We start from the raw sequence: 26,001 nt of genomic DNA on the forward strand, positions 1-26,001 counted from the left end.
GAAAGAAACGAGCACCTCTACCTCGTGATCCCGAACGTAGATCGACCCGCCACCGCCGCGCCGGTCGTCACCGCAGCATCTTTCTAAAAGGGAAATCCTCCGTGCTTCGCTGAATTACTCTTCGGCAAGTTTTTAAGCCGCGCGTAGACCGATGACCCGCCGCTGCAGCTATGAGGACCAAAAGCGAACGCACACGGAGCGCGAGAGCGAGGAGACGCCTTGGCCGCATCGTTCCGCGTATTTTGCTGAGAATCATGGCGTTCCTGTGGGAGCAAATCCGCCGAGTACCGAGTACTGGGACCACGAGGACATTTATTAAGATCGGACTCTCTCAGTAGCAACGCCACGTGCGGGTTTTCTGCGTGCTCGTCATCGTCAAAAAGCTTCCGCGAAGCGTCGATGAGTATCTTTGATATATCTGACAACGAATGCACATAATTTATATGTTGTGTAATACTACTCGAATGCACGTCTCACAAGGGAACTAACACAACTGTCCCTCACCGATCTTGATGGGCTTTGGATATGTTGTAGAGCATCGAAAAATATTAGACCCCTATTTTTTTTAGCTGCGTATCCCAACGTTTAGGGGTTGAAACAGCCCCTCGAAGATAATGAATTTTTTCATTTTTAGCGAATATCTTTGAAAATATAAGATATATGAAAAACTGTTTTATACAAAAGTTTTATAGTATTTTATACTCTTTACAACGGTGTATTCACATTTTTCGAAAATGTCAAATTTTTTAATTTACCCCTATCTTCGAGGGGCTGTTTCAACCCCTAAACGTTGAGATACGCAGCTAAAAAAAAATAGGGGTCTAATATTTTTCGATGCTCTACAACATATCCAAAGCCCATCAAACTCGGTGAGGGACAGTTGTGTTAGGTCCCTTGTCAGTGACGGTGATGTAGAGAAGAGCTGCGCAAAACCTCGATTGATTAAAGCTCCGAGTTTTCGCGAGGTTTTGCCTCTCGTTCATTACGACTATTAAAACTATGTTTTGTGAAGCTCGTGAGTCAACCAACAATTTATTGCACTAATTTGAGAGATAAATGTTATATCGTTATCTGAAATGGCATCGGTTCCTGTGCGCGCGAGCGATCCTCGAGGGCTCCCTGCTTATCTACGAGATACAACGAATGATGAATGCACACACATACACACTCGCGCCATTCCTATCCATCATCAGCCGCTGCTGATTTATATACCGGGCTGTCAATCCGCGACGCGGTAAACGTGGCGCACATTTCGCGACCGGGTCGCCTCTTCCGTCGTACGCTTGGGAAACAAGAGCAAGGAACAGTGGGCCTCGAACAAACATTCGCGATCATTCTTGAAACCTAGAAAAACTTGTTTTCAATCGATCCACGTAAGCGGAGAGATCTCGTTCGCTCGATCGCTGGGAGAAAACAAGAGAAAAATTTAATTGGACTGAAAACTTTCCGCGTCCCGCCTCTTTCGAGTCGTTCCAATCGCCCCGGTCGGTTCGCGAACTTCGATATAACGTTATCTTTTCCCTTTGGAGAGGAAAGCAGAACGCTAACTCTCACCTCGATATCGCCAAATGAAAAATTTTCGAGGTTTTAGTGCCATCATCGCTCTATTCGGTCCGCGACTTCCTGCAGGACTAATAAAAACTCAGTAAAGTAAATTCTGTAAAATCGTGGATTTTTTTCCTATGAGGCAACAACCGCTTTACTCCCTCCTTTCTCTCCTGCGTTGCTCATACCCTTTGCAGATCCGCAATTCGCAGCTCTATGACGTCAGATTTATACCAGATTTATTTATCCTCTCGAACGCATTTCCCATTTCGCAAATCCGCGCGAATCCAATTCCACCGTGGTTAATGGAAAATCTCGGAGTCGAGAACACGGCCTGCACATCCGGACACGCAGAAAAATTTGTTTTTCCGAGTCCCTCGTGTATAGCAGATTAGCATATTGGCTTCGAGCAAACTAAATCTATCCACAGTTGTAGGGAACCAATGAGATGACGGAGATGCGACGAAACATCTAACGCTCAAGCAGTTAGACACGTGTTCTGGAAATTAGCTGGCGCTCTTTGCTCGTAATGGCGTAATGTAAAAAAAATTATGTCACTCTTATACGCTCGCATCTGGAATAATTAAAAGGAGAACTGGTAATGTCGCCGTTTTTTTCGCGTCATTCGTGTAAGAGAGAAATTATTTCTCGTGTGATTGGTGAGTCGATAGCGCTGCCACTTGCTGGTTAAAAGTCGGAAGTCTGCTCGGTTCCTCGTCGATGCATGGCGCGAAACGGGACGGCTCGGGGTGGAAGAACTGGACCTTAAACGGTGAGTCATAAATCTTCGCTGTCGTCCGGCTTCTTATTTCCGACGTTAACGGCCGGCGAATTATCTTTTCCCGTGTGTATCGTGTTTCACGAACGGTTCAGCGCTCGTTTTCGATAAGAGCTTGGCCCTCGGCGTTAATAAACGTTTCTCGCAACGTACAAGTCGATATGGATACCTCGAGCGTTCGATAAACGCGTACCTGTGCGATACGCACATGGGAGCCACGAGAGAACTCGTAACGAAACTAAACGAGTTTCCACCGAAATATTAGGAACTCGGCGAATTCGATTCTCCGCGCACTTATTACTCGTAGCCGGCGTAAACGTAAACGTGCTATGTGCAAACTGCGGTGATTAATGTTACGTTACGGTCCCGAGCGGAACCGTACACCTCAATGGGTACCGCAGTGCCATTTTCGCGAATAAAGGATCGAAGCGAATGAGATAAATCCTAACTGAAGGAAAATTCATCGTGCAAATAGCTCTCGCTCGTTTGTACAGAAGCGTAATTATTTTTTTTCTCCATCTCCGCAAAACCGACAGACAGAAAGCGCGGAAATCAAAACGAGTTTCGGTAATGTATGCGTGACTGCGTCCGAATGTTCATCCGGCTCGCTCGTTCGATAAACATCATTCTCGGCGGCAGGGAAAATTGAGTTTTCACACAGGGATAAACAAAACCACGGCGGCTTTTTAAATTCCATATGTTTCTTCTGGATTTTGGCAAGCGCTCTAACGGAAATTCCATTTTTCATGTTGCCCCCCTCTCCCCCTCTCCGAGAACAAGAGTTCTAGGGAACAACCAGTCGATTGGAATCGCGCATGTAGATGCAAAAAGTAATTATCGCTGCGGTCGATTGGTGGGCACGATGTAACGCGGATCGCGTGGTGCTTCGCAATCAGGGTTAACACGCCGCGAAGAGGGTGCGCGTTGTCAGTTGCTGGTAAACACGTTGTTTAGTCAATCGACCAAATGCATACGTCGCAACCCGCTCGATTTCGATGCACGCGAACGTGTCCGCGATCGAAGTTGGATGATCTTGGGCATCGGAAATAAATTTCGGTTAACGCGCGTCCGTTTCGAAACGAGGAAACGCTATCGCATTATATAGTACTGCCACGATGGCAAACGGTACAGTCCCAGTATTGGGCTGTTTTGATATTTCTATGTGGATGGAACGCATTCAAAGGTTTGCAATGGAATGATTTAGTGGAACGATTCGAAGGCAATCGCATTCCTGTATTCGCTTGTCAGCGCGGAGAATGCGACTTGCCACTCAAATTAATATTTTCAGTGCGAGTTCGCGTGCGCGCTTTGGGTTACTTTCAAGGATCGCGCGGTGGCGATCGGTCTCTCGCGGAGGATCGAACGTACGCGATTACATGCGCAAAAAGTGTTGCGCACACGTTCTCGATAGCGCTAATAACGCATATTTTGTCGTTGCTGAAACGGGCGTTCCAGTGAAAATGGCGATGCGCCAAGTGGGCGGCGTTAGTGGGATTCGTGGCTTGAACCCGACGCCAAATACATCGGACTGCAAAAACGGTTGATTTATTATGACCAGTAGTTCGGGATGCGCGGTTTTGCGGGGCCCCCGCGTACAATCGCGTTCGGCCCGATAATTTGCCCGCGACGGAATACCTCGCAGTGTCGAAAATGGACGTAAATAGGGATATTATCCTCCATTTCCAACAGACGCGAAAGTCTCGTTTCACCCGAACCATGAATCATCTTCCCGCCGAGCGCTCGACCTCCTTGCCGATTTGCAAGCCACTCGAACGAACAGTCAACGTCTGCGAAAGCGAGTACCTTAAATTCTCTCCTTCTTTCGCGCCATTTAAATTGCTCGTAAAAGAACGCTATCATAAGTTGGTTGCGATAAGGAAAGTGGGGATGATAGTTTGCTGAGAAAGTGAGAGACCGGGGAAGAGAGAACGCCTTAGAGTTTGCTGTTACCCGCGATCACTTTCGATCCTGGAAGATACACCGGAGCTGCCGAACTTGGCGCTGTACCCCGGTCTACCGCGTTACGCCATTTGCATAATAGAGGGGCCCCATCGAAGATGAACGGATTTGCGTAGACAACGTGCAACAAACGGAAACCGATCCATTAAGAGCGCCAGACTGACGTGAATGGCCGATCCTCCGAGCGAATCCTGGCAAGGATCTCACGTTGGTCCAGAATCCGCTGCCGTCTCCATTCGCTTCCGCGTCTCGCCGTTCTGATGCCGTTCGACAGCCGCCGAATATTCAAGGCCATTTTGCAGGATACCGACGTATTGCGCCGTGATTTATAGCCGAACCGGTCCACGGAAGGAGAAGGCAGCGGCGATCGATTCGCCTCGAGTTTCGCCGACGACGGCGACGGCGAATCGACTGTACCGTGAAACCCACCGTGTCGGGGCATCCTCCGGTACGGCCTTACTTCCTCCTTTCTCACATTCTTTCGCTCGTTATTCCGCAACAGAAGACATCCATTTACGACCGACATCTTTTCTGATCTCGGTCTGCCTTGTTGTCCGCCGAGTCGTCCGGCGATATTAAATCGTCCGTCATCATTGTAACTTGGACGCGAACGAATAGCATCTCGGTCAACGCATCCCTTTAATAATATCGCGATAATGCCTTTTTTATAGATTAATTATTTGTCGCTTGAGTACAGGATATTTTCCGTAATTGGATAGAATCACTTGTTACTGTATTAAAGACATCTTTCACAGCGTTGCCAACGAAGAAGGAAGCTCTCGAGCAGTGTTAATCCTTCACAACCTACGAAAACGCCGATCCCTTTTGAAAGCGTTATATCGGCCTGATCGCTGAAGCGTACCAGCAAGTTATTTCGAATGGAACTAACGTCGTCGCGGAGTGGAAATACGGATAACGAGATTCGAAGATGTGCGCGGTGCAGCCTCGTATAGTTCGACGTAACTTTGATGCAAGTATTTGAAAGGGATCGTAGTACACGGTAGTACATTCACCTCACGAAGAATATCACGCGCAGCTCTTTCATAATAAACACAACCCTCGAGAATGTTAATCGTATGAAAAGATCGTAAAACCTCGCTCGCGTGCATGCGGGAGTTGTTTGACACGTTTCAAGCCATCTCATTAAGTTGTGACACAAACCTATTTGAAAGGGATTATTGAAGGGCACCTGGTCGGTGAATTGCGCCGGCGAATTTCATACATTTTTACATAAACGTATCGGCTATTGTCGCGCCACGAATAACCGGGTCCACGCAGCGATTGATGTGTAAATCTACCTTCTTTAGCCGTTGAAAGCTATATGCCGCGTCCTCGAAACGAGAGGTTGCCATTATTCTACGATGGTTTCATAGGCGTCCTCCATACGTGTTTGGTTCTGACACCAGTGACATAGCGCGCGAGGAAATTCCGCCTCTCTATATATCATACGAGTCTTGTTGCATGCGCACACATGTGCTCACGAAATATACAAAGGGGCTGCATCTCGAAAGAAACCAAGTCGGGGACAAAGTAGCGGAACGGGAGGATACCTGGATGAGGGATACAGTTTACGATCGTGCTGACGAACACGCCGCGCTCGGAAAAAAAAATATATATATATATATACACACACACATATGTAAAAATGTATAACCGGTTACAGATACGTTATGCAAGAGTGGTACGATTTGTCACGCGTACTGTCTGAAAAATAAATCCTCGTTGCGGTTTAAGATATAGCTACGCTTGTGATAACTCGATAACTCGGTGCATGCATGCGTTCCGGACGCATCACAGTTTTGACGGCGATTAGAGCTTATAGCGTGCGCGCGTAAGGAGATTTCACGGCGTTCTATGATGCTCCATATTGCACGCGTCTTCGACATACAGAGCCCGGTACTTGTAGCTCCTACCGTGTAATCTGTCTCGCTCTCACGAGCTATTGAGTGGAACACTCGTATCTGTGATTCAAATGGAATAATCGGAGAGTGAAATCGTGACACCGCAGACGTATCGTGTTCCGAGAGAGGAAGGTCACGTACAAAACCCTAATGGCTAATGAACGTACGGATCTACATCGTTATGCGTGTATGAAATTCTCGAAATATATCCGATAGTCATCTCGGTACTGTTTACGTGCGTTATTACTTAATCTCGCTGCGGCACGGTATAATAAAATGCTGGCTAATTAGCATAATTGCGCGGCTTAAAGCTTACCAGAGCCATCATGTTTTCAGAGCGGTAATAACCGAGTTTATAAAAGGCAAGAAACATATATTTGGCCGCGTGCTCCGTCTAGCGCGCACGCATACGAGGCATGTAAACGCGCTCGTAAAATTATAAACCCGAGATCGCAGTCGAAATTTCCTCCTCAACAGTGATACGACTCGTCGAATTTTTATTACGTTACGTAAAACTCCGGATGATCGACTGGAAATAGCAACAGTGCGAATGCATGGCGTTACGTGTACGTCGCGTGGGAATAATGGACACTTGTATTACGCGAGCGATTTTCTCACGTCTGAAAAGGAACAGCACAGCTTGCTCCTTAAATCTCGCATATCCCGTAATCGCTTTTGGCACCATCGTCCATCGTTTTTCTTCCTTTTTTTTACAGGTAACTAGTTGCGAGGGGCATGAGAAATGGTGTCTATGTAAAACGTGAAGGTAATTTAGCATGGAAATGGGATTTCCTAGAAGTAGAGTGAGTGCGTGTAAGTCACGCCCTACTGTCCTACATGCCAAGGCGATCCATATTTAGTTCAAACATGAATGTGTTTTTTCTCGAATTACGCCCTGCTCTCTCAGATACGGTGCACGCAATCGCAAAGGTATAAAGGCACGTTTACGAGCATGAACTTTCAGGACCGACCGCGGCTTTCGATACACCGTTATTTTACCATATTATCACGACACGAATGCAAACGAGGAAAAATTGCATGTAAACGACACGTAAAACCATTCTGGCCGCGTAATTAATACATGCACCGCGAAATTAATAGAATGCATATTACTAAATGTTAAATAATATTAAGGTATACGCGCGCGCGCGAGCGGTATCCAATTTATTCAAATTAATTAGGCAGTTGAAGCTTTTTCGACGGAAGGATCTCTCCACTAAAGTTGATATCGCCATGTCCAACAAGTGTTTTACGCCGCGACGCGAATGACACGAAAATATAATGCACTTTAATCCCGACTCATGTTCGCACACTATCGACCGCGTCGCATTTTTAATTGTAAACAAAATTATCCACGAGAATTTTGTCCGCGCTATCGAGCGGCGAAATTCATCGACGCATTGACTCCAAAAATTGGACGTCGATGCCGAAGGTATCCGGCACAAGTGTACACGTACATCAATATACAACGTAAAAAACATATTTTTCTACTGTATCGACGCTTACCTATCCATCGAAAATATCCCCTTTCACGAATGACACCCCTGTTGTTTCATGAGCATGTTACATCGAGCCTTTCCCGCTTTTCAATCCGTATTATTCTCATCTTGGGAACAATGCGCGTACAATTCCATGCATGCACAAGCACGCGCATCACGGTATGTGTTTTATCGAACTACAAGAAGCGACATTTCGTTTCCGCCAATTATTTCCAGTATCAACAGCCCGACGCTGTAATATCACGGACTGCCATTAAGTGGACATGGCCTCGTGAATTTTGTGCGCGTGTCGATCGGTTTTATGCGATTCGTATTTGCGGACGTTCTGTAGAACATGGGCGTCGATCTTCCGCCATGGCGTTTTAAGGCCTCGGCAACACGCTCGGCGCGAGCAGCCGCGATGATGGATAACGAATGAGCTTGCCGATTAAGCCGGAACGACGTGATAAGTGGAGTTAAGAGTCACGGGCGTGCGCCGTTTGTTAGCTTTATCGCGAAAACTCAGTCGCGACGCAGAATCGAGACGACGCGCGCGAGCTTTTTTCGCGATAATTTGCACGCGTGTGTAAAACTCGTGCGGCAAGTACGCTGCGTGTCCACGGGTAGTTTCGTCAATTTTTATCCTTTTTTACCGGCGTAATTCATCAGTCTGTCTTAAGATGTATCGAAATCGACGTCGTAAAGTACACGAGCGTCGAAATAAATTTCCTCTTTTTGCAACGCTCATACGACGCAAATTTCGTCGTCGTCGCTCAATCATCTTTCTTTCGGAGGCTGATTTCACCCGCGGCGAGTAGCTGCGCGTATTTAGAATGTAAAATCTAAACCGCAGAAAAAGGCTGTTAGATATCGATCCCTCGGTGTTGTTATGCTGTTACTATATTCGAGCCGCCGCATCGCGGTGAATATTACATACATGTAGCCGAACGTGTCTACTGTTCCATCGTCCAGGAGCACGTCGATAAACGGCGATTACTTTCGCGCGCTATTCGTTCTCGTAGTACGCAAATAGCCCTTTTCATATCCGCGCGGCCGTCGAAACGGGCGTTACCGGGTTATAACGTCTGAGTTACCGTCGGAAATCACGGAATCTTTATTGACCCCGTCGCGGAACTGTGCCCCGCCAGAGATTAAAGCAGGTCAAAGGCAGGAGATTTTCATTTCCTTTCGCTCATTCGATCCCGTTCCGTGCCGGACTCGGTCCACTCACGCTGCGCGATCCAGAAGCGTCATTTTTTTATCGCCGTGTGCTGGCGCGTTTATGGGCGACGGCTGCTGGGCGATGTCACTCGGGTGTTACCGACGAGAGGGATTCTAATGGCGAAATGTCGCGAATGACGCTAACAATGCTTTTCGTCCGCCTCTCACGGCACGTCGAAAAATCAAACTAGGGTAGAAACGACAGACCTTATCGCGTAGCCTAAGTGACTTTAAAATCGCGCGTTTTCGACGTTATTGACTCGTCGAGACGTTAATCTTACGTTAGATCGATGTCAGAGATTTGACAATTCGTCCATGACTGGACATAACTTACATGACTGGGAGATGACGTATCGCCTCGTAATGGTTATAGGTCTTCGTGATAGATCTGTGTCCGCGCGTGAAAAAAACAAGTTTAAAATGTAGCTCGTAAAATATCTCCCGTCGAAAAAAAGAGCTCCGCTCAAATTGCGGATTGGTGGTCCGGCAAATATTTCACGCAGATTTTGTCGTAGCGGATTGCTCTGGCTATACAGTTAATTTACGGCTCCGAACCGAAACGCGCCAACGTATGAACTCGCTGGTTTCGGGAGTTTACCGATACGGCCACGTGTATAACTGCATATGCCTAATTGCATGACGTCGCATCGTACTAGATATACATGTCATCTCTCGAGATCTCTCTCGAGGGATCAATTGTTTGGATGGTGGATTGGATCCCATAGCGAACTACACGCGATTCGTCTTACGAGTCTAATCTTATCTGTCACTCTATTGGATCTAATGCTACGTGACATTATTGCGTGCTAGTAAACGGCACGTGTGTTGGATCGTAGCAGTTTGCATAAATCGAGACCCGTTTTTAGAATACACGTACAAGTGAGTGAATCGATTTACGGGCAATTCAAGTCGTCTCGGTTTTATCGAGAATTGATTTGCCTTTCATCAACCGAACAAATTCTGACTGCCATTATTCATTACGCTTACTTATTAGTCGTTCGAGGGTGGGGTTACGTAACGGAACAAGTAGAAGCCATACGACTTTTTCTCCTGCCTTCGTACGAGTCACACGCGAGCTCGTATCTCGAAGAAACGTGCGCCGCGTGATCCGATGGTCGTAAATGCGCTCATGCAGCGTTCGCAGCGTGCACGCCGGCAAAATCGGTTTGCACGCGTCAGCGTGACTGATAATGCAATCTCCGTGACTACTACGGGAACTACTGCAGAAACTACTAGGAGACTGCGCGCGGTGGAGGGTAAATAAAATCTCGCGGTTTGTAAAAGTGACACGACGATTCCGAGCGATTCGACTTACCGTGTCTGTGTCTTCCGTTTCCTCGCTTCCGGCAAGGTCGGAGTACGCACGTTTCGTGTATTCGCGCTAAAATGCAGTTGTGTCATACATCCGAAGAGAATTAGTCGCGAGACGTTTTAATGCCGTTAGCTCGCGGCGGTTTATCTCGAACCAGGCATGCATATGCTTTATGTGCATGAAGTCTAGTGCGTCACGTAACCTGCTGGTGAACACGAGACATCGGGGTAAATTGACACAGCTTTGCCTGACAAGCGGTCGGGATTATTCAGCCATTTCTGCACGTTTAATTATGCTCGGTCGCAAATGAACGCCTATGACGCAGCAACTTCCTCGTTTTATGCAGCCTTTCTTATCTCTGAACATTCCTATGAGCAAAGCGTTATGAAACATCTTGTTTACGCGGTATTAAAACATCTCAAGGATGTCTGCGAACGAATCGCGCGTGAGAAAACTCGAGCGAACGACCTGATTCTCGCGGAAAAATACGCTGAAGAAATAAAAGCGGAGTTGGTTTTGGCAAAAGATATATGTCAGCAGATTGTGAAGTTCATACGCGCATACTGTGTTTGTAAAGGCGGCCCATGTAACGAGTTTCAGTACTCATGGTGATCCCCGTCACGTGTCCGAATACGCATACGTCGTACGCATATCGGACGCGCGCGCGAGGATGTCACCCGCTGTCGTTCTCTGAACGTCGAGTAAATCATTGCCGGCGAGAGATATTCTCTGTTTGCCCGACAGCCGAATCTCTTGCTTTGAAAGCTCAAAACTTGCCGACTCGACGGTACGCGCGTGCATCGCAATAGAGTATCGGAGGTATACGTGACATTCATTGAATTGTCAAAAAGAAAATGAAGTAATTGCCATCCAGAAATGCGACGCGAGAGCAAAAGCTCAGATAATTGTTTACAAATGTTGATCTCGACTCAAAGAATATGTGATCCAAGATAAAAAAAACATACATGCGGCACACGTACATACATGCATACGGAAACGGCTCTGACAATGAACGCCAGACAGACTAAACAATTTTTCAGGCGAAGATACAAAGTGTGTACTCCAAAACAAAACAAATCTCTGAAACTAAACCGCGCCAATGCTTCGTTCAAGCGTGTATGCTGGTAGCTGCAATATACAGGGTGTCCCGGGTTTTAACCGACAAACTGCGGGAGCATATTCTACTAGTGGAAATAAGAAAAAATTCTTATATCGAGTTTGCTTAGAAATGCTTTATTACAAAGTTATAAACCAATATTGAAAAGAAATATCAGATAAGTAACAACGGAACATAGTGTAGAATTTGGAAGGTCCAAGATGTTTATGTTACGTGTATTCACATGTATTCATGTTCACTATGTTGAAACGATTCAGTATGATCGTTACTTTCACAACAGTAGCTGTTAGATTTCAATCGTCGTGTCAACTAGCAATTACTATCAGAATGCCAAAAGTGTTTTCAAATGAGGAATACACTGATATTCATTTCGTGTACGGATTCTGTGACGGAAATGCACGAGCTGCCGTACGAGAGTATCAACGTAGATTTCCTAACAGGAGAGTACCAGATAGATTTAAAGCAACGAATTACTAATTCAGTTACTGAGATGCAACAAAATTTTCAGGAATGTCGTACCGTAACAAATTCTGCACTACGTCGATGTCTAGCTTGTATCGATGTGCAAGGACAACATTTTGAAATGCGTCACTAAATCATTGCGTAGATAATTTTTATTTTTGTGAAAAAATCCGTTGTTACTTATCTGATATTTCTTTTCAATATTGGTTTATAACTTTGTAATAAAGCATTTCTAAGCAAACTCGATATAAGAATTTTTTCTTATTTCCACTAGTAGAATATGCTCCCGCAGTTTGTCGGTTAAAACCCGGGACACCCTGTATAATATTCATGAAAGCTGCAATCAAATGTTGTCGCACAGTTAGCAAAGATGTTATCACCAGCGCAATAAAATGGCTCGCGAGTAGTACGAGAGTGGTGCATTATTCCGTGCATGCACCAGCTACCATCGATCGAATAATTGCGTCGAGATCAATCGCTGGCAGTCGGTTACTATCCGATAACGCGTACAGAGTGTACACGAGAAATCTAGAATAACGCAGAACCTGAAATCGCGGATCACCACCGTGCCCGACGTCGCCTGTCTACGTACTTAGATATGTAGATTGCGCACCCCGACACGTGCCATTAATGGCTGATGGCCCCGAAACCCTCTCGCGCCATTTTCCACTCTTTCGCGCGCTCCAATATAGAAGGTCGACTTCTTCCGCGCGAAGATGACTTCATCTTCGCGCGATAACGATTCGCATTACGCAAATTGTATCGCGCGTCTTCCCGTTTACATCCCCGTGTCCCTTTCTCTCTCTCACTCTCACTCTCTTGCATGATTAACGTGGCAACCAAAACATCTCGTTTCGCGCGACGAAACGAATGTCATTCGATTCTTGATTCTCGACTGATTAATTCAAACTGCAGATACTTGATGCGAGTTGCGGAGCTTGCGAAATCAGCGATTCATATTAAACCTAGGAAATGTACCAATGAGCTCACCATTACGTCAATGCGTCGTTCCTCATGCTTTGGCGTTCGATGTAAAGATCCCTTGGCTCCGTGCGAACGACTTGTCGGTCGAATCCGCGTGAGCTCGCACGTCGTGCAGATTCATGATCGGCGCACTCGTTCGCGAATACGGCGCGCTTCCGAGCGGCGAACGACCGGAAATGGGACGCGCTCGGGATAAACGCTGCTCCAACGAAATCGCGATCACGCGAGATCGCACTTGCCAGTCATATCGAGCGACTGCGCTCCAACAAACCGCGCGGCACTACGCTCGTCGCCGTTTCGATGAGCGTGCACTCTCATTCGCGATTTTCCCGAATAGAAATTCCGAGATCCGAAATCCCACTCGGTCGGGAATCAAGATGCATTCACTATCGTTGCGACGATCGCTCGCAAAATCTCGAATTGCGACGAGCGTCTCGCGACGTGCGCGTACTCATATCAATGAATCAGCAACGGAACGGAGGGATGCGGGGTACATGTTCTTCTCATTGCACCGAGGGTGCAATTTGGAGAAGACCAGCGGCGTGTACGCACGCGACTGCCCGCGCAACATCGGTTCGGCGCACCTCGAAAGTTCGCTTTTAATTTCAGGCTTTTTCGACGTCAACTCGGAGAGCGGGAGCGGCGTGAACGTGACGGAGAGCCACGCAAAGAAGAGGGTTGTTGGCACGGCCGGCGGGGTGCGACGCACACGACTCTCCAGCGGCAGTTGACGCGACACTAGAGAAAATCGGAGTTCGCTTGCCGCCACAGGACTCCGGACGCCTGCGCTCTCCGTTCTCGCCGCCACGAGCCACAGGATTTCGCATAAACAGCATGTCCGCAGCACTGGCATTCCAAAAGACGAATGTACCACGGCTGGTCGAAAGTTCCTCGCGCGATTCACGCCGTCTTTCTCTCGGGCGGACGGAACGAATTATTCGATCGTCGATCGATACTGTTTGCGTCGGTTTGTCTTTCGGGCACGCTGTTTCAACGCGAGGCGAAGCCGACGTTCGACAGCCAAGAACGAGTTTCGGTTTAGACATGTATATCAGTAAATACAAATTTATTTGCTTGCATCGACGATATGTGTGCATGTGCGTATACATATGTCACTACCAGTTTACTATCATGCGTTATAAAAGATTGATAATCAAATTGAATGTGTGTACGATGATCGATATTCGCCGCTATGATTTCTTCCATGAAAGATTATTGAGATTCTATGTACGTTTATAGTCGATTAATCTATCGCGACAACTGTCTGTAGTCTGAAAGCATTAACCAGCTGTAAACGATCGGGATGGTTTACGCTGGCAAGTATATCATTAGTACGTCCCAGGGGTGATTACGAGCGGCTGGAATAGCTGGCAATAAAAGGAACTTTCGCTTTAATTCGATATAACGTCACGCGCCATTAAGCCTGGCCGTTCTTCATCATTTTATCGCCAAGAAACGTCGTGGATACATTCGTCGCGCGAAACGGAGTGACTTCAAACGCCGCTAAAAATTGTTGCTACATGAGCACAATAATCGAATTTTCGGTTACTGTCAGAGTAAAAACGTTGCGTAATCCTCCGTAAACGCTTTATGAAAACAACGTTTTTGGAGAATGGTACTGTGAGATTTTGCAATTTAATACACGGAGCGTAACGTGACGTTTGCTTTCGGCCAAAAATTACTTGAATTTAGCTTTCACAGCATAAGAGCGCGATAATCTCGAGACATCCTCTTCGTCGCGCGACATGCACACGGTTAAATTAGCAAATCGATTAAATATGTTCCTCCATATATGCATAACGCCTTAAGCAAATGTATTATGCAAATGACAACGTGAATTACCTTAAGTATTATTAGACTCGCCTTTTCTCGCGTTTTCTTCCCCGCCCGAGACTGCTCTAAAGTTTATTACGCGACGTAATCCCTTTTTCTTTTCACGACAAAGTTCGTCTGACGTAACACGGAATGATGGTCTCGTTTAAGTTTGCAAAGCGCTACGTCACACAGTGGTTTTAATCGTAGAATTAGCTGTCCTGGCGACTTGGAGCGTTTAACAAAAGTCGGAGATGGCCAAGCGGGATCGCGTAAGGCGATCGAAATAACAGAATTATTCTCGTTAACACGTATCCATCAATTACAGAAATTACAAGATTATATTTAAACAAGAATGTAACGCGGTACTTTGCTTATTTCGTTAATGTGCTAATGAATATGCGCGGTCGTGGAAGAGCTCACCGAAGAAGGGGAAACGAGATTTGATGACGACGTTTGAAAAATGAATGAAATGAAATTCTCTTGGCTCTTGTACGTTCATTTGCATCAGAAGCGTTCTCTACCATCAATTATGACTGAAAAGCAGAGATTCCGATACTTCTTTACCCATCCAATGCACGTCCCGATGCCAAACTGTCTCGGGAGCTGAGAACCTTCCGTTTTTAATGTACATTACTTATCCGGAGACATTTCTCGTGGAAGGATAATCATAACTGCCGAGCGATACAACACTTTTTCTACGTTACGTGCAGCATAAAAATTTCCCGTGATTTTCTGGAGCGATTTATTTGCTCGACCTTAGTAAAAGAAATACGTCATACGGATAATGACTTGAATTCAAGTTTTATTAAACACAAAGTCGTCAAGATCGTTAATTCTACAATTAAAACCATTATTGCTGTATCTCGAAAAATCATTCTCCGTTTCAATGAAACACTCAAGTTTCCTTGCAAATAACGAATGACATGATTCTCGAAATTTACAAGTAGTTACTCTCGGTAACCAAGATCTCTCCCCATCAACGAATTTGTACTCGACGCAATTCCATGTCCTAAAGCGAGTAATAACATAGGACTAATAACACACGTCTACTTATCCTATAATATTCATACTAAATGTTCATCGGTGGACGATCGGGTAAACGATCCTTGATCTCGTGAATAACCTCCAGAAGACGCGCCTTGTACGACGGCTCCTTTTCACATTGGCAGAGCACGAGTTCCCGTCGTCCGTCTCCGTACATGACGTCCATGAGTCTATCGCTCGTGTCGTTCACAAAATATTCTACGGTCGTGTTGCTGGACAGCAACATTATTTGCAGACAATGTGCGGCGTAGACGATCGCCACGTTCCGCACCTCCATGCAACTGTCCCGGAACGTTGTCCACGGTAAATAGTCCTCCGCGTCGAAACTGTCCTCCGCGAGAAGCTGGGCAAATGAATCGTGATAAATCCGGGCGAAGGCATCGAAATGGAGGTCTCTGGTGGCTTGATCCGCGGTTAGATACAGACAGAACGTAAAGTCGATCGCCGGAGGGCAGTACGTGTAGAATTGGAAATCTATGAGACGGCAGCCGTTCAGTTTGCCAGACGGATCGTATCGGAACATTATATTATTCGTCCAGACGTCGCGGTGGCAAATGACGTTCCTGTACTTCTTCGATGGTCCCAGTAATCGTGGCAACTTCCATGACCACTCGGCGATCCGGCGCTTGACGACAGCCTTCTCGTTGTCGCTGAATCCCTCGATTAAGGGGGGATTCTCATGTAACGAGTCAAAAAATTTTTTTGCTTAAATCAACTCTAATACATGTGGAAAATATGTTCCTAAAGTTACAAATCGATATTCGACCTCTACGTATAGTTATAGTCGAGTTTTCGACCGCGCGTTGAGTAGGTAGCTGGGAGCGCTCGGAGCGGAGACACGCGTCTCGTCTGTCCTCACTCATACACTCGTACATAACAAACAGCTTCGCAGGTATACGTCTAATGGTTTTCTTTTGTTGTGATATACCTTCGCGTACTTGTATAGCTGAGGCAGGAAATTTTTACGAGAGCTTCAATTCGCGTGTTTGGCGTTTGGCTCCGAAATATTTATATTGTGGCATCCGAACAGTGGAAATAGCCGCATATATTGCTGCAGGATTATTCAACGAAGGCTATTTCGCCGTTTTAAAAATTATGGACACATTAGAACTAAAGATCGGTACCCATTGTAAGGAGTATGCAGACTCGTATGACGCCGCGCGAATACGGCAACAGGAGTGACGAAGCCTCAGTAGCTCGAAAGAAGCTCGAACTGCTCGCAAAGAACTGAATTTACAACAGCAGCAATTATACGAGGATGCAGAAGGCCTACTATATGGCCCTGGAATCGCCGATTAGGACTGTAAGTATTGAAAAGCATTACTTTTTATAACCGAAAACTTTAAACGCGTTTTTCTCGAAATCACTTTTTTCAAACTGGTGTGCAGGATAACTAAAAAAATATTAGACCGATTGGGCTCTTTCGGGGCTCTACATGTAGACAATTATATTGTTCATCGTATGAACCTCAAAAGCAACAAAAATTTTTAAAGTAAATAATGTTTATTTCACAATAACAATGAAAATTTTAATGAAAAAACAGCATTTTTTTTTCAAATGTCGCCATTCTTTTCAATTTGGTTTTTTTTCTTGCTTCATGAGGTTCAAACGATGCGTAATGATCTATAATTAATAAATATTGTTGAATATTCTGTTTCAGACCATTACAGCGGATGCTAGACTGCACACCGTTTGACGCCTGCGACGCTGAAGCCGCTGAAGGCGGCGTCCATACCTATATCTATATATATGTTTTTTTTAACCAAAAAAATATTTTTATATTCTCTTTACATGTATTGATGTACTATTAAAGTTTGAGATCCTTTGACTAAATACGTTCTTGAAAAAATATTCCGAAAAATCTGCTTCTTTTTGGCTCTTTACATGAGAATCCCCCCTTAAATCGAACAGAGTGTAGATGCCGGTAATATCGGAGCTGAGGAATCTCATGGATATTTCGTCCTTGGAGAAGAGCACCTCGTCCAGCAGATGTCCATAAAGATCAGGAATGGCCCGACCCTCCAGACGAAGTCGCTCGTCCAGTATCAGGGACTTGGAATGGAGCCTTGAGAGGGTTTTCAGCGTCAAGACGCAGTGCTCCACGTCGAACGGTATGTATTTGTCCAGCGTGGCGCAACCGCCCAACGATGCGTCCTCCAGGACGATGACGACGTCCCGCTTGCAACAGTAACAGTTCACCATCCATGCCGGAGACTCGCCTACGCCCATCCGCCGCGCCAAATCCGTGTAGCCGACGATCTCTTTGTTGAACGTGTCGTGTCGTTGCAGAAAGTCGAACTGCGGTGTCTGAGGCGGCGGAGTTTTCACGAAGAACTGCGGACTTTTCGTGTCATCACCGTCCACCTGCGCAGTAACACAGAGATGATAATACTGACCGAGGAAACCCTTTCCCTCGCCGAAGAGGTCCAGTCTCCAGTCGACGAGTCGAAAGTTGCTATCGCCGCCGAGTTTGTGCTTCAATATTTTGTTAACGTCGTAGTCGCTCAGGAGAGACGTTCCACGATCATTCTGCGCGGTAGTCGTCAATGCGGTCTTGCCGACGTTTATCGTCAGCATGTTGTAGTTGTACATTCAATCTGCGTTATCTCAACAGTCGTGCACCGCGTTTATACCGCGCTACGAAGCTGCCAAAATTCGCACGGTCACATGTGAAAAATAGTTGTTTGATTATTTCGGAGGACTGTAATTGTTCCTTTAGCCTTGCCGACTATAAACATATTTAGTCTATCTCTGTTTGAAGATCTAACCAAATGCGATAAACATTTCGTAATTTGTACACGTCATAAATCTGTCCGATGATGACCTTAGCAACGTGAAGAGAAAACGAATCTCGTGATATATGCTGTTCTACAAAAAGAAAAAACAGGAATCATGTGTAGGTATCTCGCGATAACGCGTCCACATGCCGGAAATTTACTGGCGCGGCTACCGCACCGACACGGTCGGCTCGAGAAAAATGTTGTGGGATGAAGTCGGAATACTTGCGGGTTCGCGGTATTTATCTTGGGGTGTGCATCGCGCTGCGGCGAACACAGTACAGTCGTTGCGGTGATTATCGGACCGTGGATTTTGCGGGAATAGGCGAATTTAGAATCGCCGAGGTATCGTGTACCGCGAATGTAATCGACTCGTCGAGTCGACGAACGCGAAATTATATAGTTCTCTGCTAGGCATATCGCAAATGAAACTTTAGATTATCATGCGTGCACGCGTGAGTATACTATTGTTAACGATTAATTCGCGCGAAACCGGCACGACCGCTAATTAACGTCAACGGCGCGCTAGCTAACCAGGTTTGGCAAAATAGATCTATTAACGTTAATTACGCGTGTTACGCAGCCTAGTAACGAACGCCGCGCTGAGATGAAATCAAATCGCACGTAATTTTATTACATCGACGACAGATAATACATGACAGATATCTACGTGCGCTTGCATCGCGACGGGGTGGACGCTAAACGAGAGAACGTAATAAGGGCATGATCCGAGGCAGAGAAATCGTTAAAGTCCATCGGGCCCTATAAAACAATTCGCAAGAGAAACTCAGCGACCCTCGTAACCGCCAAAATTTATTCGCCCTTACCGTGAACGTATCTAACTTCACGGAGGCAACTATTAATGGGGTCACACCCTATATAGCCCTTTCGGCTTCGTTACTTTACGGTACCAAAGGTAATTCGATTAACTGCGTCCTGAAGCTGGGAACGAACGCGCGGAGACGAGCTCGCTAATATCAATGTGGTGTGGGTATACACACGACAGAGTAACCATTTAAAATTACTTTTAATAAGGTTTCTGCGGCAGTATTCGTCCACCATGAAGTTAAAGCGTTTTCACTCGACTGTGAAAAGGCGGAAGAATTCAGTGGCGAATGAGCGTTTCTAACTGCCGTTGGCAAATGCAAGTCTTTGTGTTAACGTAAGAGATTGTAAGAATTGTCGCAACAACGAGAACTGTAATTTTAAAAAATTATATTACTTTTCTTTCGCTCTTTGCCTGTCTCGAAGAATTACACATTACATTATATAAATAAATGATGACAGAAAATAGTATCGTGAGGAACCTTTAATTGCTAACCGTCACGCAGTGCCACTGGCGAGGCTGTCGGCACTCTTCTTTTTTCCTACGGACGAGGACATTACGCCGAGCCCAGCAGAACTGGAATTCTCATTAATTGACGCGGTACTAATTAGACTTTTAATTAACGAGGCGGAAATAAACAACGCTTTGCGAACATATGTTACGTTACCTCTCACGTATCTCTAGCGATTTAACTACCGAGCGTGGAAGCGTAGACAGTGTCTACGCCCACATTAATGCACATAAATTTGCACACAATCTCATGCGGCGATTAGCAATTCGTCGAGAGCTACGAATGTCATAATAAGTGCCACTCGTTTCCGCCTTTAACGCGACATGAAAATTTGGCTAACGCTACAATTTCCCAAAGTCAGTCTCTTTTTGATTGATTTAATTCGTAACATCTTCAAGTTGCAATGTCATGTGCTTTAGTGTAAAAGAAAGGTAGCTCGATCGCTCCGCATGTTTATAAATTTAGCGACATGCGTCCTCCCTTCCGGTTATACTCCCGTCTATATAAAAACCTTGTACGTCATGTAAAACTTATATCATTCTAACGATACAAGTGTCTATTATTTATTCGATTATCTCGTGTCCTTCACGTATTCTATTCTTATATACGCAGGCCTACAATCAACCCAGTTAAGAAAATGCTCGTCTTAAAATATGCACGAGCCGTCTCAGACAATTGTCGTTCCGCTGCAATAAAACGATGCCAGGTGGTACCTCCTCGTTACGTAATACGACGTAATGCCTTTGGCATTTGAATATCGAAGGATACGATGATTATCCGTACATCGTACCGACGAGGGAGGCGACATAAATCCGCGGGTGTTACTCTCGCGACGTGTATAAAAGGCGGTAAAGAAAAATTTCTTTTTGACAAACGTCGCCAACTAAAGTCGGCACTTTCCGAGTCTCGGGTGGTCTCGGGTTTCGTGGATCCCGCGACGTTTCGCATGAAACTCGATGCCAAGTTGCGAGACGAGGGCGGAAATTTATACGTGTCTGTATACGCGTACTCTCTCTCCGTGGCGTTTCCTTTTGAGTATTCGGAAGTAAAGCAATCCCGGTATCAACCTTGCTTCCGCGCGACATCTTACGCCGGAGAAAACAGAAACGCTCGGGAAATGCGAGGGATGTCCACGAATCGCTTTGAGCAACGCAAGATAGAACCGTTCGCTCGGAGACAAGAGAAATGCATTCGAGTCTTGTGTGGGAATCGCTAAAAAGTGTTGAAATTCAAATCACCAGTTGCTCAAGATGCAAACGTTGTTGCGTGCTATTGATTCTGGTGCTTGATGGTCATGTATCGATCTGCTATCAACTGCGATCAAGATAAGCTTGAAGTATTAGATACGAAATTTGTAATCACGCTTAATGGAAAAATATCGTCCACGTACGAAAATTACGATAGCTACGCAAACTCGTAAGGGCATCGAACCTAAACTAGCCGATCGATGCGCACGACTAAGTCTTGAAAGCAACTTTATGTGCCAGTATCCACACTTCATCTTTATGTACATAGGATCCGTGGCATTGGTGTATCCGTGAAATAAATCCCGTAGCAAGCCTGTGGTGCGCTCCGATAATAGCAAATGAAAGCTCGAGAAAGGCGAACATGTTGCATCGAGAGCTAAAACTATTTTGCGCGAAGAGAATCCGCGATACGCGGTGCTTTTACGACATGCCGTGTTATGAAAAAGGACAAAATTTGCAATTCCAGATCCTAAAATGTCAGATAAAATGTAGCGGCAGGAAACACTTGCGACAAGGTTTATAACGTTGCGAGAAGATGTATAAATCAAACACGAGAGTAACATATTTTTTTTTAATTTGTGCGTTTTCTAAGATTAAAAAGATCACACGTATGCAATTTGGGTTCGATTCAAATAGCATAAATATCATACGTGCGATTCCCTCGGTGAGATAAAAAAACATTGTGCGTGTACATATCGTGTTGCAATCGCAATCGAATGATTCATTAATCAAAAGTTGCGCTGCGCGTTGTGAACTATAAATCGGAAGGCACACAGTTTACGGCGCTGTACTTCCACTTTACCTGTTCTCTGCGACCTCGCATAAATCCTATATATTGTCAATATCGTTACGCGCTTACACCCGACGTTTGAAAACACACGCGCCACGGCGCGTTAATATTAATTAGCAATTGCATTGGCATTCCCGGTGCTATGTGCGAAATGCTCATTTGTCGTGACCCGCTCTGATTCTAGTCAGCCGTTGGCGCAACATCGGGTGGAACGCGCGCATGAAACTCTCTCCCCCTCCCACTCCCCAAAAAAAGAAAATTCCCTGCAAAATAGATAAAATAGAGTTCCCGTGAATTTGAAAAACGCGAAACAATCGCGTACCGCAGCGTTTCCGCTCGGACGATATCAATTAGACGCTATCAATTCGACAGCAACATTTGCAAAAAGGGGGAAAAAATAGAAAAAAAGAAACGCAACAACAGAAAAATAAATCAAACACGCGAAACTCTTTTTTTCTTTATGGACAGATTGTAATCATCGATTTTTCTACATCTGACTGAATTCTTGCGCACAGATGTGGATGGACGGACACCGCCGCGGCCGTTCGCCGGAAGCGTAGGTGTTCCAGCCTGCCGCTGTATCAGGGCGTCAGATTGAGACCGTGCCGGCTATAGAAATCTCTGGTCTTGCTCGATCGAGCGAATCTCGTGTCGGGATAATCGATTTGGGCTCTATTCGGTCGACCGTACCAGTGATTAGCAGTCATTGGCACGACGTGACGTTTGTTCTCCTCGTGTATCTCCGCCCAGATCAGACTCGGCTTCGTGCGATCGCACCGCGGTTTACTCCGATCGATGGGAGTTACGTCGTGCGAACGATCGTACGCCGATCCCGCGTCAGCGATTCTCCTCTCCCGCTTGCGATTGTCGAAGTACGTCGTCGAGTATCGCTCGGTCGACGGTTCCGCCTTAAATTTATCGCTTTGCCGATACAAGCTGTCCCACAAACTTTTGATCGTTGTTTCCAGTGTGATTTGGATTTGCCGATTGTCACCGCGTCCGCGAGTCTTTTCGCGAGCGCCCTTAACTTGCCTTCGTGTTTAAATTTAATAAAACTTATCGCGGTCAAAATGTAAAAAGAAAAATTACGAACGATTTGAGGACGATTAAGTAATTAAGCATTCATAATCTTCCTTTCAAGATGTCTGCCGTAAGTCCGTCGAGATTAAAAAAATAGCGGACATGCGCTTTCGTAACCTAACGAAACAACGATCGGCGTCGGAAATATTGTAGCAACTTTGCATCCTGCGCCACTGCGTGAAGACGAAAAAGTCACGATGTTGCACAAAAGCGTCAGAAAAGACGACAGGATCGAGAAATAGTAATTGCCCAGCAAACACAAAATATAACTATTATATAACACAGAAGTAACACGTAATATAACAACTGTTATATGTTATTAATGTTGAGGGTGCATAATTTACTTTGTAACTGCAATATAACTGCGTTATAAAACTGTTATATTGCTCTGTTATACATTGGTTATAATAATATAACTGAAATATGCGATATTATATAACCGTAATATTTGCATATTATGTCTATGTTATATATCATTTTTAACATTCAGATGTCGAGTTGTCCGGTAGATGGCTTCGTCTCTCGCATGCAAAATATTGGGTCATTAAGTATGAAACTTTACAAATAGAACATAAACTTTTGCATTTTTTGGCACATGGACATGATTTATTTTCAATCGAAGTATGCGCCCATGTTATCTACACACTTCTGCCATTTTAGTGGTAGTTGGTCTATGCCTCTACTATAGAAGCCCGGAGTACGGGAATCGATGAAGTCGCGGAAGGCTGTTTCGACTGCCTGTTGAGAATTGAAGAATTTTCCCACCAACAAGTTGTCCAAATTCCGGAAAAAGTGATAGTCGGTAGGTGATAGATCTGGTGAATATGGTGGATGACGGAGAGTTTGCAATTCCAACTCCCGTAGCTTTGCCACGGTCAGTCGTGCAGTGTGCGGTCGAGCATTATCATGCAACAGGATTGGCATTGACCGATTGACCAATTTCGGTTGTTTAATAGCAAGTTGTTGCATCATTTCGTCCAGTTGCTTGCAATATACTTCAGCCGTTATCGATGTACGAGGTTTCATAAAGTTGTAGTAGATAACACCTGACCTGGACCACCAAACAGTCACCATAAGCTTCTTCTGTGTAATGTTGGGTTTCGCGTGATGTCTCGGTGGTTCATCAACCACTGATGTGAGCGTTTACGATTGTCGTAGAGTATCCACTTTTCATCGCAGGTCACAATTCGATTAAAAAAAGATTCATTTTTGTAACGGGAAAGCAAAGAAAGTGAAGCCTCTAGACGTTGCGCCTGCTGCGCATCGGTCAATTCGTGCGGGACCCATTTGTCCAACTTCTTTATCTTACCAATTGCAGCTAAATGAACCAATATGGTGGGTATGGAAACATTGAATATCGATGCCAATTCACGTGTACTTTGAGATGGATCGGACTCTACTACGGCTCTCAAGTGATCATTATCCACCTTCGTCTTTGGTCTTCCACGTGGCTCATTAGCGAGGCTGAAATCTCCATCTCTGAAGTTTTTGAACCAATTGCCCACTATTGCTTTAGTAGTTGAACCTTCACCAAATACAGCGTTGATATTACGAGCTGTCTCCGACACTGTGGTTCCACGGCGGAACTCATATTCATAAATCACACGAATTTTGGACTTTTCCATAGTTCTATAAAAAAGAATCCACCAATAAAACTAATGAAGATATTTGAACAAACAAATATGACATTTGAAGGGCGAACATACATCTATCACACTAACCTAACCTGATACTGACGTCTGGCGCCAAATTTGAGATAACAAATGTTAAAGATGGCGCTTTTACATTTGTAAAGTTTCATACTTAATGACCCAATATAATACAAAATATATATAGGAACGGTGATCACGGCAGGGCACAACTTGTATCGTAAGTCCATTTCTACGATGAAGTGGTACATTTTTGAACGAATAATAAATAAGAGGAAAGTACGAATTTGTACATAACGCTTAGGAAAATAAATTAAACATGCACCTGTAGTTGGTAGAGAGAGGAAGAAAGAATAAATAATATATATTCCATTTATATAACATTTAAATAACAATTTAGTAACACGTTATATTATTGTTATATTACTGCAATTTCGTTTGAGTGGGAAATTACAACTAACATATACGTTACATGTAACGAACATGTTATATTGCGCGTTACGTTCTGTTATATTATGGCAATATCATTGCTACATGGCTGTGTTTGCTGGGTGCTCACTCACCACGGACGAACGTCTCATTTCGTTCCGGATGCTAGCCTCTGTGCGCCGCATCCGCGCCCATGGCGTGACAAACTCCGCGCGATGCACGACGTTTCAGCGTGCAGCGATGACGATTCGCACTCGCGGTGTCGCGAGGACGCGCTGCAACCAATTTCGCGGACGGTGACGTGCATCTTCCGCGAAGATAATTGCGAAACGCCGACGAAACACGAGACCCGAAACGCGCGCGAATCACGTCCTGAACCCGGAAGTAAACCGGAACTGCGAGCATGGACTTGCCGCGCGCAATTCGAAAGATACGCGGCGCCAATAGGCAGGCAACGCCACCTAGTGAAGTGTGCGGCAAGTACGGCGTCATTAGTTTGCGGAAAGTATGTCACGCGGCGCTACTAGTGCACTCTTGCTGTTACGTCGAACATAATGAATGAACGACATGATGAATGGCATAATGAACGACATAATGAATGAATGATATGCATCGCGCGCGCGCACAATGTGTGTTGAAAGTTTTACATGTAATATAAAAATAATTAGGAAAATAATGTCTATTTGGTACTTCACGCCTCGATATTTAATTCTTTCCAGCACATTATAAGCAGCATATTATAAGAATTAATACAAAATAGAATGAAATAAATAAAAGAGAAGAGAAAAACAGAATTTAAAAAATATTTTGCAATCATATAAATTATTATTTTCCGCACCTACAATCTCCCGTAACAACTCCCGAATCAACAGCTTTATTCTAAGCGTGATGTTATTTTCGATGATCGACCCGAACAGTGCAAACACATGCAAACGCATCGAATTATCTTCTGCATAAAGAATAGGATTAAATAGAAAATTCTATTTCTATTTAAATTCCTGAAATCAAGGGAAACAGAAAGAAATCTGAAAAAAAGAAACGAAAAGTAGAAATATTAAAAATTTCATCTTTTTCAT

At 45.0% G+C, this 26,001-nt stretch overlaps 2 protein-coding genes and 1 long non-coding RNA gene across 3 annotated transcripts in view; 1 reads left to right on the plus strand and 2 right to left on the minus strand.

Moving 5' to 3' along the window:
- Positions 1-13,433, minus strand: part of LOC105275774 (suppressor of lurcher protein 1) — a 226,943-nt gene extending 213,510 nt beyond the window's left edge. Inside the window, exon 1 of the mRNA XM_026971836.1 lies at positions 12,764-13,433. Coding sequence (XP_026827637.1) covers positions 12,764-12,766 — 3 coding nt within the window. The 5' untranslated portion in view covers positions 12,767-13,433. The remainder of the gene's footprint in view (positions 1-12,763) is intronic.
- A 488-nt stretch (positions 13,434-13,921) lies between these two features.
- LOC105275773 lies at positions 13,922-18,836 on the minus strand. Its single transcript, XM_026971837.1, has 2 exons — positions 17,501-18,836; positions 13,922-16,292 (listed from the first exon to the last, which is right to left on the minus strand). The coding sequence occupies exons 1-2, from the start codon at positions 18,206-18,208 to the stop codon at positions 15,642-15,644; spliced, it is 1,359 nt and encodes a 452-aa protein (XP_026827638.1). The 5' UTR covers positions 18,209-18,836; the 3' UTR covers positions 13,922-15,641.
- Positions 16,278-17,459, plus strand: LOC113562402. Its single transcript, XR_003406899.1, has 2 exons — positions 16,278-16,919; positions 17,277-17,459. It is a non-coding gene; the product is annotated as an uncharacterized LOC113562402 (long non-coding RNA).
- Positions 18,837-26,001: the final 7,165 nt, after the last annotated feature.

This window comes from Ooceraea biroi, chromosome 8 (genome assembly GCF_003672135.1).
Source record: "Ooceraea biroi isolate clonal line C1 chromosome 8, Obir_v5.4, whole genome shotgun sequence".
Taxonomy (NCBI): Eukaryota; Metazoa; Arthropoda; class Insecta; order Hymenoptera; family Formicidae; genus Ooceraea; species Ooceraea biroi.